Genomic DNA, 16,834 nt, shown 5'->3' on the forward strand with positions numbered 1-16,834 from the left:
GAGTGACAATCACGCAGTGTGAATTATCAAAGAAGCGATCTGAGAGAATCGCCGACGCCGGTGAAATATTTGGCATGCTAAATATCTGGAGCTGTCGGCGATTCACAATCCTGCTGTGTGAAATGAGTTCTGACTGAAAAACACATCGGCGATGACCTACAGCCAATGAGAGAGCACGATACAGGGCAGCGGGAAGTTTGGGGAGGAGTTATATGAAACGTAGATTGCGGACCAGTGTTGCCAAATCCGCAATTGCCGCTGGATGTTTTTCATGTCAGCAGGTTGAAGCGACCCCAATAACGTGATATTTAGGCCCTGGATTGTGAATTGTACCAGGAGAACCCCGCCAAAAACAAAAAAGTGTATTTTACCCCCGAACGCAATTTTTACTGGGGGACCCCCTCGAAAGCAATTGGGCAATTTTCAGGCTAGTTTTGAGCAAGCGGCAACCTCCCGCTCGCTCTTGTGAAGCCAACAAGGAAGTGACTTAAACTGCAATTCATCGACTGGCCGCTAGATGCTGGCTCCAAAAGGGAGTCAATCCCATAGACTCCCCATGTTAAAATGCCCAACTTTACAGCAGAAAAAGACATGTTTACAGCCTGGTTCAAAAAATGATTTGGGTCTATATAGCAAATTTTGCCGTGGCCACTTGAGTGACAGGTGGATTGCCGCTGCTGTCACCGGCGTTGAGCTCGGTGGGCGTGGCTTCAGCAACCAGCTCCCGCCTCTTTGCCCATTTTCGATTATCCGGGAGTGACGCGCTGCCAAGATGGCGACGGCTGGCTCCGCCCACTTTGAGCTTCAAAAACGCTCTTCGGAAATCTACGGGTGACGTCACGGACACTACGTCCATGTTTTTATACAGTCTATGGTTTTGAGTAGTAATTGGGCGGGTTTTGTAGCGAAAACCTGGCAACCCTGCACCAGACAGCGTTATCGGTGATTCTCCCCGTTGTAAAGTCAAGCAGTGTGTAACCTCCTGTCGTCGTTCCATCGTGCAGTGTGAACACAGCAACAACTGGATGCTACCCCAGATAGTCGTTCAGTGTGAACGCAACAGTGACGCGACGTCTTTGAAAATCGTGCAGTGTGAACTCAGCATTAAGTGATAGAAACATTATGTAAGATGTGAAAGCATCCTCACCTGAAGTGTTTCTCTGCTCACATAAGCTATTTGTCTCTCTTTCAGAGGACCAGTGACTGCAGAAACACAATGACCTCAATTAGACTCACAAAATACCATATGTGCATTAATCCTCTATCAGCCAATATAAATAACAACAGAAACCATGTCAATCTGCATCACCATTTTTACGGAAACAACATATAGGAGGGCTTGCTTTTGAAACAATTAAACATCACAACCTCAGCTTTTTTTATCCAATCAATTGTTAAACAAAAAAAAATATTGATATATAATAATTGGCTACCTACTTGCAGGGTCAATAATGACCTATAACATCTATGTACAATAACTGAAATTATATACAATGATGTATCATATGAATTATTATAAATGTCAATCTTTGAATTGTACCATGGTAAATATCCTGCAATGATCCTCCTCCACAGAATTCCATGCAGATCCATAACTTGTTATTTCTGTGCAATATGAAGAAGTTTGTTGTTAGTTTTACTTCAGTTTTCTGCAAACTGCAATATTTGTTTCTTGCGTGACTGACCTGAGGTAGCTACCGAAATAGGCCACAATGTTTTTGTGAGTGCAATCTTTCATCATGGTTATCTCATGTTGAATGCTTGAAATGTCATCACCTGACAGAAAAAGAAACAGGGGTCTCGTCTGTAATCTTGTCTGATTCTGCTTCTCCTCAACATAACAGCAGGATTTACAGGGATTAAACGACTGAGCTGAAATTCAGATGCTGCAGTGAATAATTCAGCATCAAACTGAATTTACAGCATAAAATATGATATTCTGGGTATCTTTGAATATATTCAAAATACATAAAAGTTGCAACCACAAGCCTTTCTCAATCATTTTCAGTTTTAAAATCGAAATATATGTCGAAGTTCGGAAGCTCAGACAGCAAAGAACTACTGTAACATATAATTTTGACATAATTAGTGACCCAAGGTAACATGACAAAAGTTGCTAGATAAAGAAAGATTTTTACTAAATATTGCATAGAACATATTTAATATCAACCTTGTTTACATCTCATAAAAGTCAATTATGAGATATATGACTTAACTTTAGCCTCTTTACATAAGACTAACTTCCTTGGCGAATAAAGCTAATTCTGATTCTGAATTCCGATTCTAACCACATCTACCGAAAAGGTCAATACATAGTGTGCATCATATCAGTAAAATGCAAATAAGAACATTTGATTAAAAATGGTTTATGACCTTACCAGGGTCCAGTTTGACCACTTTAATAGCTGCGATGACTGAAGTCTTAATGCTACGGGCCTATAAGGACAGAGAAACAAATTGGTGGTTTATGGAGATGAATTTAATAGCAAATAAGCAATACATGTTGACATCAGACCTTTGCATCAGTCAGTTAATGAAACATTTCCTCCTGGTTCTTTTGAAAGATCGCTTGTATCAAGCCACCACAAAATGTATTGTCACGCCACTTTCAAGTTCCAGTGCTTCAAGTTTCTGCATTGTTTTCGCGGTTGTACTGGATCACAAAAAAGTATTTTAATACATTCACAAATACACACTACTGCTTTCAAGTCTGACGGGTTTCAGTTATACCTTTCAAAGGCTTTATAGTTTCGCTTTCACAACGAAACACAGCGTCACACACGGCGGCCTAGAGTGAGCGGCGGCGGCGGCCAAGAGTGAGGAACGGCCGGAGGGCTAGCGTGAGCAGAGGCGGCGGGCTTGAGAACGGCACGGCCGGCGAATTCGAGGAAGGAGCGTCCGGAGGGCTTGCGGCAACCACATGTGACCACCCTGGGCTGGACTCCGCTTCGTCCACGGTGAAAACCGATCCAGTGATCCACAGCACGAAGTTGATGTATTTCCTCAGCGACCAGCATGGATCAGCTCTAGGCATGACGAAGCAGATATCGTCCTCTTTTGGAAGGTCAAACAAAGTAGTTTCGCTTTCACAACGAAACAAACAACGTCTTCACGACATGGTGGCAGCAACAATACTACAGCGAAAATAAAAGTTATGCCTTGTTTCTTTGCGTGAACATTTGGGCAGCGTTATGCAAATCTTCCCACATCGTGACGTAGACATGTGGGGGCGTGTTAGAACGAGCCGTTTTAGGTAGGTGTGGCTGACTCTTAACTTTTATGAAGAATATCTCTTTGGATTTGAGACTTTAGTCTTTGCAACTTTACAGATCTTCTTTATGCACCAAGAACTTGTAACACTCCAAAGAGAAAGGACAAATTGAAATCGCATCACATGACCCCTTTAACAGAGAAAGAACTGTGATTGTATCACAAGGATTTCCCTTAAAAAGTGTGACAACAGCAAGAAAAAAAACGTCTGCCTTCACTGAAAAACATCATACGAACCACATTGTGTGCCTCTGTGGTCTACGCAAGACAGAAAAATGAAGCTGTCTGCCTGTAACCATGGTAACCAGCAGCCAATAGTGGATCAACAGACACGGGAAAGGTGAAGTAGAGATGAAAAAAACATAGCAGTGCTCATTTCCTGTTTTCTTTCCTGCTGAACCAAATCACATCCTGTAATGTGTCTTTCTCCGTTATCAAGGCCACGATTCATGTTTGTTCAGGCCGGGTGATATAAATGGACAATCCACCCAATTAGGGCAGACAAGGTCACGTCAGATACTCTACACAAACATTTCGAAGAGACAAAATGTGCATACGGTGTTTGCTAATCTTTTTATTATTTGCTTCCTTGTATGCAAAAAATGTGTTTTTCACGCCCTGTTATTTCTGTATGCCACCATGACCGGTTCAGTTCAAATTCCATTTGCAAGGAAAATTCATGTTTAGTATCCTGGTTACTTTTTCTGTGAGGAAGGTGCATACATCGCATGGTTTTAGGCTGTTAAGCATGCCCAGAGCCACATGGGCGTTACTGAACATCAAAGTCAATGGGGTGTGAAAATTGAAGTCATAGTAGAGTAACATGTTCAGACAGTACACACATCATTCAGACTAGTTCCTACAACATGTTAATGCAAATGCATAATATGTTACAAAGTAGGATATAACAGTCAAGTCTGAATCATAATCAACACTGTTGCAAATATAACAAAGATACAATATACTATAACAAATGCTGGAAAGTGTTTTTGCTGATAGACCATTTGGACCAACAGCAAACCAGCTACTATGTCCCAAAACACAGAGCTTGCAGCAAGGCATGATTATAACAACAACTCATCCCTTTTTTACCAATACAGAAAATATCAGAAAGCCTCTTATACTGAAGTAACTGTGGTTTTGGGATGGAAACTTTGGTTATAGTATTTTTGCATCATCACTCGCACAAACACAAGTGCCTACGAGCTTTATTTGCACTAAATGTTCAAGGAAATCGTTTTTCTATGATACTTTCTGTCGTTATCCTACCTTAAACACATCTCCATATGTCCCGCTGCCTATGCGGTGTATCAGCTCATAGTCATCGAGCGGATCCGTGTGCGATACGCCGATCGCGTCCATAGCAGCGCGGCATTTGACTCGTTTTCTCACGGTGCAAAATCAAGAGCGGATGATACTCATCCAAGTGCCACTAACCACCACTTCCTCAACATCCGCGTAACAAGTGCACTAGAGTGAACATGGCAGCGATCACACAAACGCATCTCTCTCATGGGGCGTTCACGCTAGACGCGTTCGGAAGAGCGCAACAGGGTGGCGCAGAGACGCGCTCTTCGGCTGATTTTAACTTGACAGGACGTCTATAACAACGCAACTCTGAGGAGGGGAAACAGCTAAACGCGACGGAACAGTCAAATATTTGATGTTATGTGTACATAGAGCGACAATTAGCGCAGACGGAACGCACGCAATAACGCGTCCTGTATGTCGTTACGTTGAGACAGTTTCGATTAAAACGACTAACGACACATCCTACTATTGTACTTTTCATTTCTTATTTGGCTTTAATCAGTTACATTAGTATGCTTAAACGTACTGCCTTCTTATTTACATGACACATACAATATTTTACGAATTTTGAATGAGAAACGAATCTTAAATTTCCTTCAAGTATTGCTAGTAGATCTTAAAACATAATGGACAACAAAATACGGCGGTATATGACATCAATATTAAGTTATAGTGGATATCGAGCAATGCATTTTATGGACGAGCGTTTCGTGAACCTAGGAGAGGAGATCATTCTGATTTTGCTATGACAATCTGCCGCTTCTGAGTCAGCTACTGTTTTGTTATTAGTTTAAGTATTTGCTATTGACTGTTCAAATGCGGAGTTTTGCGCATCGTGTGTGTGCGTGCGCGCAGAGAGAGAGAGAGAGACAGGGTCACATCAAAGTAGAGTCAGCTGTCTTAACCGTGGCTTGTGTACTGCAAACACATACCAGCTTCATCACTGTGTCTGTCACGCGACTCTGTTCCCCTTTCGGGCTCTGTCTTTACATTTATTTTGAAAGCTGAAGCTCGTGATTATGGTAAGGGGCGTTACATTTCCGACGAGTGCTTGCGGTGATCGGCCAATCACAATGCACTGGGTCAGCTGGCCAATCAGAGCAGACTGCGGTTGTCGGAAGGAGGGGCTTTGTAGAAAACTAAGCGTTTGAGAGAGGCGGGGCATAGAGGACCTACAATAATGTACAGGATTTGAAAAAGAATGTGTTTTTTGAACATTAAAGCATGTCAACATATTCTGTTACACCAAATACACCAAATAATGATCTTTAAAAAAGCATCATATGACCCCTTTAACCCAACCTTCTGGATAGTAACCCAACCGCTGGGTCAAAACAACCCAATTGCTGGGTTTGTCCCTATTTAACCCAGCACTGGGTTGTATTTAACCCAACATTTTTTTTAGAGCGTACAGTTTATCACAAATATGCTAACAATACTTTACATTTATTAAACAATGTGTCTTGTTTGAAACGGTGTACAGTGTGCGAGGGCCATCTATAGGTTCTTCGGCGTCAGAACAATATATAAACATTCGTGAGACATCACTGTGGGTGACTTGAGAACTTCATATTCACACCTATTTATTCACCTTCCTATTAAAACAAAAAACAAAAACTAACGCTTGCTTCCTATTCTTTTTCTATTCTATCTGTTTTCTTTTTATTTATTATATTATTTAAAAAAAAAACTACGTTAAGCTAACTGAGACTCGTGCACTTGCATAACATTGCTCTTTTGTTGATTTTGCTTGCTTCTATTGTCCTCATATGTAAGTCGCTTTGGATAAAAGCGTCTGCTAAATGACTAAATGTAAATGTCTGACTATATGTAATGCACCTCTATGGATTAGACTAGGTCATGAATATTAATTAATCATGTTGACGTCTACGTAATCTTTCTGCAGCGTTGAGACGTATTTAAAACTCGTGAGCCAAATATTCGTAATTTTGCTTTCTCAACATATAGCCTAGAAGTTGACAAGTAAATAGTGTAGTGTTCTCTTATGTGTTTTAGACTCTGCTTTTATACTTAATGCAGGACCTGCATTTTAAATACGTCACAACGCTGCAGAAAGATTACGTAGAACGTCAACATGATTAATTAATATTCATGACCTAGTCTAATCCATAGAGGTGGAACTGGGTACTCTGCGTTCACCTTGAAGCTTCCGCGAAAGACTCCGATCCGAATTCGGTCCTCGAACCCATCCACTCTCTCCTTAGTAACTGCGTGTCTCATTTCGACTTGATTGGTCAATCAAACTATTAATTCATTATAACCAAGCCTTCGCCATAGTAGAATTTATGTGAGACAAGCGCCATCTAGCGGCCAATCTTCGGTATTCAAAAATTGCGCATGCGCAGTGCACACTCAAACGGTGTGTGTACTGTGTAGTGTAATGGCTGCCTGATGGAGAAAGTGAATTTAGTTGCTCCGTCTCTTCTGCTTTCAATTTGACCGTAACGTCGAGACGTCTGAGTTAAAAATGGTTTATATTCACCCAGAGACGCAGCCTAAGACGAAATCTAACAGCGTGAAGTGATTAACCAATATGTAAGTCAAATTTATTATAATTATCGAAGCGTTTGTAAGGGAATAACGGACACAGTTCTGTAATGCTACTGTTAGCTGTGCAGATAAAAATAATTGAACTACGTATTTAACACATTTACCTCAAAAACATTATTCGTTAGTCTTTTAAGACCTCTAAAGCAGTTAAATATAAACTTGAATGGGTCATTAGGCTAAGACGATGTCCTTTAGTCAGCACAAACTCCTCACAGCCAATGAAAGTCAACCGTTATTGGTCTGGCTCACGCTTAAACTTGTGTTCTGTCGTCCTAACGTTGTAATATTTATGTCTGTAAAAGGTTTATATTTTCATTTTTTCTCAGTGGTCCAGTTTTTTTAGTTTTTTAAACTGTGACTGTTGATGTGTCGGGGTTACTAGAGTTCTAACACGACAGGCATGACCATAACTAATTAGTTTAATAGTTTAAATATGAGAAATACAGCACTATATTCTCATCACAGCACAATTATTTGACTGTATTGTTGAAGAAAGCAGTATGGTTATGTAAGTGTAGTGGTTTTTTCCGTCCGGTGGTAATAAGAGAAGTAGGTGTGTCGTTCTTATACTTCCGAAAAGTACCTTCGTATTCGCATGGTTTCGTAAAGATAAGAGTATTATTATGGTTTTAGAGATGTATTATGATTTTGTTTGGAGATAATATCATATTTTTGTAAAAAGGTTTATATTTTCATTTTTTCTCAGTGGTCCAGTTTTTTTAGTTTTTTAAACTGTGACTGTTGATGTGTCGGGGTTACTAGAGTTCTAACACGACAGGCATGACCATAACTAATTAGTTTAATAGTTTAAATATGAGAAATACAGCACTATATTCTCATCACAGCACAATTATTTGACTGTATTGTTGAAGAAAGCAGTATGGTCATGTAAGTGTAGTGGTTTTTTCCGTCCGGTGGTAATAAGAGAAGTAGGTGTGTCGTTCTTATACTTCCGAAAAGTACCTTCGTATTCGCATGGTTTCGTAAAGATAAGAGTATTATTATGGTTTTAGAGATGTATTATGATTTTGTTTGGAGATAATATCATATTTTTGTGTTATTATTTGTTTTATTTGTATTTTTAGCAAAGAAACATTTCAAGTACTCGACAAAAAACTTGTATATAAAATGTGTACTCAACTAAAAGTTCTAAGGCAGTAATCTTTTCCAACAATATAAGTCTTTATTATCACTTTTTATCAATTTAACGACCTTGCTGATTAAAATAATTAATTTCAAAAGAAAGAAAAGAAAAATACTAACCCCAAACTTGTGTATATTGTTACCAAATATTTCTATTTTGAATAAATGCTGTTCTTTTTAACTTTTTATTAATCAAAGAATCCTGAAAAAAGTATCACCGGTTCCAAAAAAACCCCTGTTTCCAATATTGATAATAAATCAGCATATTAGAATGATTTCTGAAGGATCATGTGACACTGAAGACTGGAGTAATGATGCTGAAAATTCAGCTTTGCATATTTTAAAGTATATTTATATAGAAAACCATTATTTTAATTCGTAATAATATTTCGCAATATTAAAGTTTTTTTCTGTATTTCTGATCAAATAAATGCAGCCATGATGAGCAGAAGAGACTTCTTAAAAAAAAAAAAAAACATTGTGAATCTGACTGATCCCAAACTTTTGAATGGCAGTGTATGTATAAGTCTATGTATGTATGCATTAGAGGTCGACCGATAGTGGATTTTGCCGATACCGATAGCTAGGTTGGACCACACTGGCCGATACCGATTTATTAACCGATAGTTTTAAAATTGATACTGAACAAAAACTAGAGTGCTTTATTAACAAAAACAGTACTGAACCATACTACTAGTAGTAGTAGTAAAAATAATAATAGTAATAGTAAATGTTGAAATTAACACACTCTAACAAGGAACAATACTTACACAGCTTTCATTAATCTTAATGCTACAAATGGACTCTTATTTTAAAGTGTTACCATTTCATTTCAACTGTCATGCTTAAAGATGCACATCTTAAATATATACACAAAGGCTATAGCATTAAAATTATATACATATGGTTATTGTATGTATACTCTCAGACTTGAACTGCTTCTATTCTTGAACCCTTGATGATTATCTAATCAAAATAAAAGTCTAGGAGAACTCACCGGTATCACACACACTCAACTTGAGCAGCGGTCTAAAACAGTTTATTTAATCACCAAACAGACACAAGTTTACTTTAAGAATGAACAATTTGGTATAGATGAGTTTGAAGTTCAGCATTTAAAAAACGGAGCAAACGGAAAGAGAAAGCGCGACCTATATTATAGCTCTATAAATGAAGCACACAGACTTTATTAGAGCCACAGAAAGACAAACGTTTTGCTGAAAATGCACAATACACAATTCATTATGTACGTTAACAACGATTCGGGACCAATATAGTGTAATTTAAAGGAAAACTATGTGAATGGCGCTCTGCGGCGTGGCAGGATTTTCTGTCGGCTGCATTTAAATCCGCGTCTGAAGTTTCCCGCTCTGTTCAGCGTGCAATATCACGTGTCTAAACAAATAGCACGTGCGGTCAATGATTTCAACCACCAGAGTGCCACTATGTGTCATTTCAATAGGACTGCTCTGTTATTCTCTGCTTGAAATCATGTTTCTCTCTCTCAGTTGAGGTTAAGGCCTTTTCGGTGCCCTGCTGGTCATGGCGATGAAGGCGCGTGTGGAGGCGGTGCTGAACGTGGGTCTACGGATCCCCAGCATCATGCTGCTGGATGTGCTGTACCGCTGGGACGTCAGCTCCTTCTTCCAGAAGATCCAGAGGAGCAGTCTCAACAATAACCCTCTCTTCCAGTACAAATATATTGCCCTGTACCTGCATTATGTCGGTATGTCCAAACACAACAAGCAATTACTCCTTGTCTATACAACAACCACTGAATGACATTGAACTGGAAATGCTCTTCGAAAGAACTCCTTGAAGTCTTAGGTTTCTTAACTTTGGGCATAAAAGGGATAAAGGGTGAACTAACCCTTTAATGATGGGGGAAAGCATGAACGATGGTGTGTTATTACTTTTTTTGGGGGGACTGATCAGGCTTTTAACTGGTCAATGATAAAATGGACAAAGTTAAGGCATAGAGTCTTATCTAGACTTAAAGGTGGGCTTTTTTGACTTGGCGCAGTAAGATACCACCCATAATACCATAGCTACAACACTGGCAAATGTTGTGTGGCCAAGTCGCACTTATATTTTCTTAACCAAATGTAAAACATGCAATATTAAAGTGTATCTTCATGGCTAGTTTCAGTTTGTGGTGGTCATGGTGATGTTCCACATGCAATAACATATTTTGTGTGTGTTCTGGTTCTTTTGGCTGTCTGTGCTCTCTGTTGAAGAAAAGCAAAGTGCGAGTGTTTGCACTCTGGCTGGAGTCCTTTTGTAATGGGCCAGTCAGTGGAAACACAGAGTTAGGAGTTGGGAAGATTTTTATGATGGGAACAGTCAAGGTTGTGTAGGAAACTTTTTCCTCGTCGAAGCAGAAAACCAGGAGACGTTGGGATATCTTTCATACAGAAGTCACTCTTTATTGAGGACTCGCTGTGCGTCGCTGCAGTCATCCAAGTCTGACTATAGCTCGGCACAGTAGAGTTTATATACATTTTAAGGGGGCGGGATTCATTCAGTGGAGGTGGAGACAATCTAAACAAAGCATGCAAATGCAATACAGGAATCAGCCCGTTACCGGAATTTCTCCAGCCCTGATCTCATCAGCATAACAGTGTCAGTCAAATGCATAGGTGCTAATCCAATCAGTCTGACAGTCCTAATACAATCAGCATAACTACTCGAAGACTGGGGCAGAGGCACCAAGAGCCATTACAAACAAAAGGTGATCGTCTCAGTAATCTGGTTCATTTTACTAACAATAAGAGAACAGGAACAGACAGGAACCTCTTGCCACACCTTGCTTAAGACAATCATTTGTCCGATGCAATTTACCCTAAACGACTTCACCTTAGTTTTTCATGTGCTGCTATGTCAGAACATAGGATCAGCATATTTTAAACAGATTCTTAAATTTGTAATCCCACAGTTGTTAGCCACTAAACCATAGAACTGCAAGCTGTAATTAAGGCTCATTCTGGGTCACGATGCCTGTTTTGTTTGTGTCAAAGAAAACATGGAAACAGAGAAAAGCTGTGCAAATGTAAATGATATGGAAAGAGTTCGATCACTCTTATTCTTTATAGACAGAATAAAGGGGGAAGTCGTGGCCTAATGGTTAGAGAGTCGGACTCATAACCCAAAGGTTGTGGGTTCGAGTCTCGTACCGGCAGGAATTGTAGGTGGGGGGAGTGAATGTACAGCGCTCTCTCCCACCTTCAATACCACGACTGAGGTGCCCTTGAGCAAGGCACCGAACCCCCAACTGCTCCCCGGGCGCCGCAGCATAAATGGCTGCCCACTGCTCCGGGTGTGTGTTCACGGTTTGTGTGTGTTCACTGCTGTGTGTGTGCACTTTGGATGGGTAAATGCAGAGCACTAATTCCTAGTATAGTACTTGGCCACATGTCACGTCACTTAAAAATGTATTATCACTTAAGAGTCCAGCTCTGCACTATGGGCTTCTCTCAGCCAACCTCATGAGATGCACCCTGGGTAATGTTGTCAACTTGTCACGAAAGTATAAGTTGACACAATACCTTGTAGGGCTGGGATGAAATATTTGAATCAATTCTCATTTTGATGAACCGATACCAATTCCTAAATCGCAGTAAGCTTTGTTGCTTCTGATAGCTTTTAAATTCTGGTAGTTTTATTTTAAAATTCAAATGGTAAATACTGTTGTGGTGCTTTTCAGCATAGCGTGACAAATTTCTGTGCCTCAGTACAAGCGGTCCTCAACAGTCCTCTTTACTACCAGTTACTACACGTATTTTTGTGTTTGCTTGGTTTTTATTTTTATGTAACTGACTTGGCAATAATAATAACTACTACTACTACCAGTTACTGCATGAAATGAACATGAATGAGCATCAGAAGGTCTGCTGAAAGAAGCAGTACAACTTACTCACTGAAATGTCTCAGGTTTCATGTAATTGCTCAATCAGTGTTTCAATCGTGGGAAGACATCAGTGAAACAGCTTGTGAGCAGTGTGTCATGCAACATCACATTTACCTCAGGAAAGACATTCAGTGTCCATAAACTTGATGATCAGCTAGTAAAATAAACCCTAGAAAGTTGCATTTAACATGTTCTTAAATATTTAATGTAGGTTTGAATAAATGAATCATGAAAAAAAGATATGACATCCACTGTTTACATGTTTATATTTAAACAACAAACTGGAATAGAAATATAGTTATGGTAATGAAAAGTTATTATAGTACATTTTTGTTTTATGTATACACACATGCATAAAGTCAAAGTACATATACCATAGTCAAAGTATTTTCTTACCGATTGAATCTCTGCTGTCTGAGATTCTGAGGGGGACTTGATGATAATAATAATAATAATAGTAATAATATTTCTAAGACGGAAATATTACTTTTGTAATTATGGTTGCAAAGGGGTGGAAAAGTTCCGGTTTATTTCCGGAAACTTTCCATGGTAACATAATCTAGGGAATTTGGGAAATATTCCAAGTTGGGTACTTTACAGGAATTTATGGGAATTAATTGGAAATTTGGAGAATTTTTTTTAGAACCTGTATCATATACAAACTTAAATATAAACATTTTGTTTGGTCATAAACTGACATGCATGCAAACTAATGCAAATTTAAAAAAAATGGGGGGTATTCCCCCTTTAGGTGACTAGGGGTTATTGTGTCGGGGGTAGGGTCATTTTTAGACCGTTTTTTTTATCTCCTCTCCTCAAACATCATCAAAAGCTCAGTCAGTGTATTTGTTTTTACAATGGTATAATTTTGTTGTGCAATAGCTTACACACAGCACAAGAAAGTTTTAAACATACATTTATGTAATATTTATGTAATTCATGTGAATACTCAACAAGATGGACATTTTGACATTATTTTGTGTGCAGGATTCAAGAAATGATCTGTGCATGTTATGGATAAATGGCCTCAATAGCCCTGCAGTAAGTGTGCTGTGTGCATGTGAGGAATGCGCAGGGTAGAAATTCAACTGAAATAGCATTAAATCTACTTGTTTTAACCAAGATTATGCTGGAAGATTTTTTTTTTCTTCAACTACATTTTAGGGATGGGTCACGATTTTCGAATATTCGATTCGTTGATTCAATTCAAGTTTATTTGTATAGTGCTTTTCACGATACAAATCGTTGCAAAGCAACTTCACAGCAAATTAAGTTTCTACAATATTTAGTGGTATCTTATCAGTGGTGCCTGTCGGTTAATGTACATATGGCAGAAATGTATGGAAAAATCTATTAAAGACGTAATCAATTAAAGTCTTAACCAAACAGACGATGAACACTAATAACAGCATTATTATATGATGCAATCAAACTTATAGCAAAATTTGGTAGTTCTGTATGTTGTTTCAGGGTTGGCATGAACAATGAACAAAGTGGTAGCGAGCAGACCGGTAGGATCTAAACCATCTTAAAGCCTGCCCTTGAATACCTGTATAGTTTTGTAATCGATCTATGAGTATGTCATGATCTATAGCAGGGGTGGCGAACTCTGGTCCTGGAGAGCCGCAGCCCTGCAGAGTTCAGCTCCAACCCTAATTAAAACTCACCTGCCTGTAGCTTCCTAGTAACTGTTCAGACCTTGATTAGCTTGTTCAGGTGTGTTTGATTAGGGTTGAAGCAAAACTCTGCAGGGCTGCGGCTCTTCAGGACCGACGGTCGCCACCCCTGATCTATAGTGTCGAACGCAGCACTAAGATCAAGTAAAACTAGCAATGAGATGCAGCCTTCGTCATAGGCAATATATTAGTGTCCTGAGAATCTTTAGTATTTTCGATTCAAGTTCCATATGCAAATTACCATGCTTCCACACAAAGAATCATAAAACTCCCCAGTATTTCCAAACTCCCACTTGGGATTTCCGTCTTTCTCATTGGACAAGCCCCTCTTCGCAGACTTTAAAGGCCTCACATTCAGTGACCCGCCTAGTCGGTGGTTCTGTTAGGTTTTGAGAAGATGTGAGCTACAACACTCCAGGACGAAGTACGGTTTTCTCCAACCTTTTTCAATTTGATGGGGGCAACAGCTTCTAATGTATTAGAGAAGATAGTGCCCATGTTGCTAGTTATTTCGTCTAGTTCATGTGTATTTATGGGTACACAGAGCAGTTGAGATAAATCAGGCAGGTTATTTGTGAATCTGTCTTTGGTGGCTGGAACAATAGTTCTGCCCGGAAGATAATGCGCCATAATTAGCCATATAGTTAATATCAGTAATACGCAGCATGCACAATAAAAGGAAATGGTCAGTAACATCATCACTTTGAGGTACGATATCTATATCAGTAAGATCAATTCCATGCGATATAATTAAATCTAGCGTATGATTAAAACGATGAGTGGGCCCGGTGACGTTTTGCTTGACTCCAAAAGAGTTTATTAGGTCAGTAAACGCAAGTCCTAATGCATCATTTGTATTATCAACGTGAATATTAAAATCTCCGACAATTAGCGCTTTATCAACAGTAACCAATAGGTCTGAGAGGAAATCTGCAAATTCTTTTAGGAAATCTGTATACGGCCCTGGTGGTCTATACACAGTAGCCAGAGCAAGAGATACGATAGATTTCTTTAGCATATCTGACTGTGTAACATTAAGCATTAGTATTTTGAATGAGTTAAACTAGGGCTGGACGATATGGCCAAAATTTATATCATGATATATTTCTTAATTTCGGTCGATACGATATAATTCCAATATCGATATGAACACTATTTTAAAAAGCCTTGTAAAAACTGCCAAGAACGCTCACAACAGATGTGTGTACCTACAAACTTATGAAAAATGAATTTGCCAAGTCTATGACACCTCATATAAAACCATATAATACTTTAGAAAAAAAAACAGCACAAATAAATTAGTTTTTGAACAGTAAGATTTTTATTGTTTTTAAATAATTCTCTTCTGCTCACCAAGCCTGCATTTATTTGATCCAAAATACAGCAAAAACAGTAACATTTTGAAATAATTTTACTATTTAAAAACTCTTTTCTGTTTGGAAATATTTAAAAATGCAATTTATTCCTGTGATTTCAAAGCTATATTTTTAGCATCATTACTCCAGTCACATGATCCTTCAGAAATCATTCTAATATTCTGATTTGCTGCTCAAAAATCATTTATTATTATGATGTTGAAAACAGCCGAGTAGAATTTTTTTCAGGTTTCTTTGATGAATAGAAAGTTCAGAAGAACAGCATTTATCTGAAATAGAAATCTTTTGAGGAAATCTGTATACGGCCCTGGTGGTCTATACACAGTAGCCAGAGCAAGAGATACGATAGATTTCTTTTGCATATCTGACAGTGTAACATTAAGCATTAGTATTTCAAATGAGTTAAACCTGTATCCTGTCTTCTGAGTAACATTGAGAATATCACTATATATTGTTGCAACACCGCCGCCACGACCAGCCTGACGGGGCTCATGCTTATAACAGTAGTTTGGTGGAGTAGACTCATTTAGACCAATATAATCATTTGGTTTTAGCCAGGTTTCATAGTACATCAAAACTATTATCTGTGATAATTTCATTTACAATAACTGTTTTGGGTGCGAGTGATCTAATGTTTAGGAGCCCAAACTTTAAAGATAGTTTTTGTTCATTTATTAAAATTTTTTTCTGGTTTTAATAACGATCAGATTTTTTCTAGATCCTGCATTAAATTTATATTTTGACCTCACTATTCGGGGAACAGACACAGTCTTTATAGATTGGCCAGAGACTAAAGTCTCAAATCCAAAGAGATATTCTTTATAAAAGTTAAGAGTCAACCACGCCTACCTAAAACGGCTCGTTCTAACACGCCCCCACATGTCTACTGGTGCGTTCAAGTCATGTCGGATAGATCGTATTTACAAGTTGATCACACATGAACGCCACCACAAAGTCGTTATTACGAGTGGGAAACTCGAAATTTTCTTTAACCCCAGAGTTTTCCGAGTTGGGGGCGTGTCAGTGAGAAAACGTGTCGGATGCAATGGATGCAGCCAAAGACTAGATATGCAGCATCTGTATTGATGGTAAATTTGTTGAAATTAATAAAATTATAAATTTTTTGTAATGTAAAATAAAACTGTTACATATACAAAATATTATATTATTGTATAATTACCAAAGAACATATAATGATTCAGTTTACATCACCTTCATAAATTTAATAAAAACTGAAAAAAGCAAAAACACAATGACGCACATTCTTTATTCATCTTTTTGTAGATGTAAAGTTTAAAAAATCTTTGAATTTTATGGAAAAAAGTTATATCGCCATATTGTTCCGACCAAAGTGACTTGAACGCACCTGACGTCTTTATTACGACTCGTAAGTACGAACGTCCCAGGAGGACTTGAACGCAGCATACGTCACGATGTGGAAAGATTTGCATAACGCCGCCTAAATGTTCACACAAAGAAAGAAGGCATAACTTTTATTCTCGCTGTAGTATTGTTGCCGCTGCAGCCATGTCGTGAAGACGCTGTGTGCTTCGTTGTGAAAGCGAAACTACTTTGTTTGG

At 38.6% G+C, this 16,834-nt stretch overlaps 2 protein-coding genes across 3 annotated transcripts in view; one reads left to right on the top strand and one right to left on the bottom strand.

Annotated features, from left to right (window-relative positions):
* The window catches only part of LOC107587237 (mitogen-activated protein kinase kinase kinase kinase 2-like), a 32,017-nt gene extending 27,151 nt beyond the window's left edge, over positions 1-4,866 (bottom strand). Inside the window, exons 1-5 of the mRNA XM_016274944.1 lie at positions 4,540-4,866; positions 2,379-2,436; positions 1,686-1,776; positions 1,541-1,605; positions 1,148-1,203 (exon numbers count right to left, since the gene is read on the bottom strand). Coding sequence (XP_016130430.1) covers positions 1,148-1,203; positions 1,541-1,605; positions 1,686-1,776; positions 2,379-2,436; positions 4,540-4,632 — 363 coding nt within the window. The 5' untranslated portion in view covers positions 4,633-4,866. The remainder of the gene's footprint in view (positions 1-1,147; positions 1,204-1,540; positions 1,606-1,685; positions 1,777-2,378; positions 2,437-4,539) is intronic.
* Positions 4,867-6,927: 2,061 nt separating this feature from the next.
* The window catches only part of LOC107587238 (RING finger protein 145), a 23,007-nt gene continuing 13,100 nt past the window's right edge, over positions 6,928-16,834 (top strand). Inside the window, exons 1-2 of one of the 2 annotated variants that reach the window (XM_016274946.1) lie at positions 6,928-6,998; positions 9,804-10,021. In XM_016274946.1, the coding sequence (XP_016130432.1) occupies positions 9,838-10,021 (184 nt within the window). In that variant the 5' untranslated portion in view covers positions 6,928-6,998; positions 9,804-9,837. Of the gene's footprint in view, positions 7,138-9,803; positions 10,022-16,834 lie in introns of both variants that reach the window. The other variant, XM_016274945.1, reaches the window with a different exon arrangement.

The sequence above is a fragment of the Sinocyclocheilus grahami genome, unplaced genomic scaffold (assembly GCF_001515645.1).
Source record: "Sinocyclocheilus grahami isolate Dianchi unplaced genomic scaffold, SAMN03320097.WGS_v1.1 scaffold91.1, whole genome shotgun sequence".
In the NCBI taxonomy this organism is placed as follows: domain Eukaryota; kingdom Metazoa; phylum Chordata; class Actinopteri; order Cypriniformes; family Cyprinidae; genus Sinocyclocheilus; species Sinocyclocheilus grahami.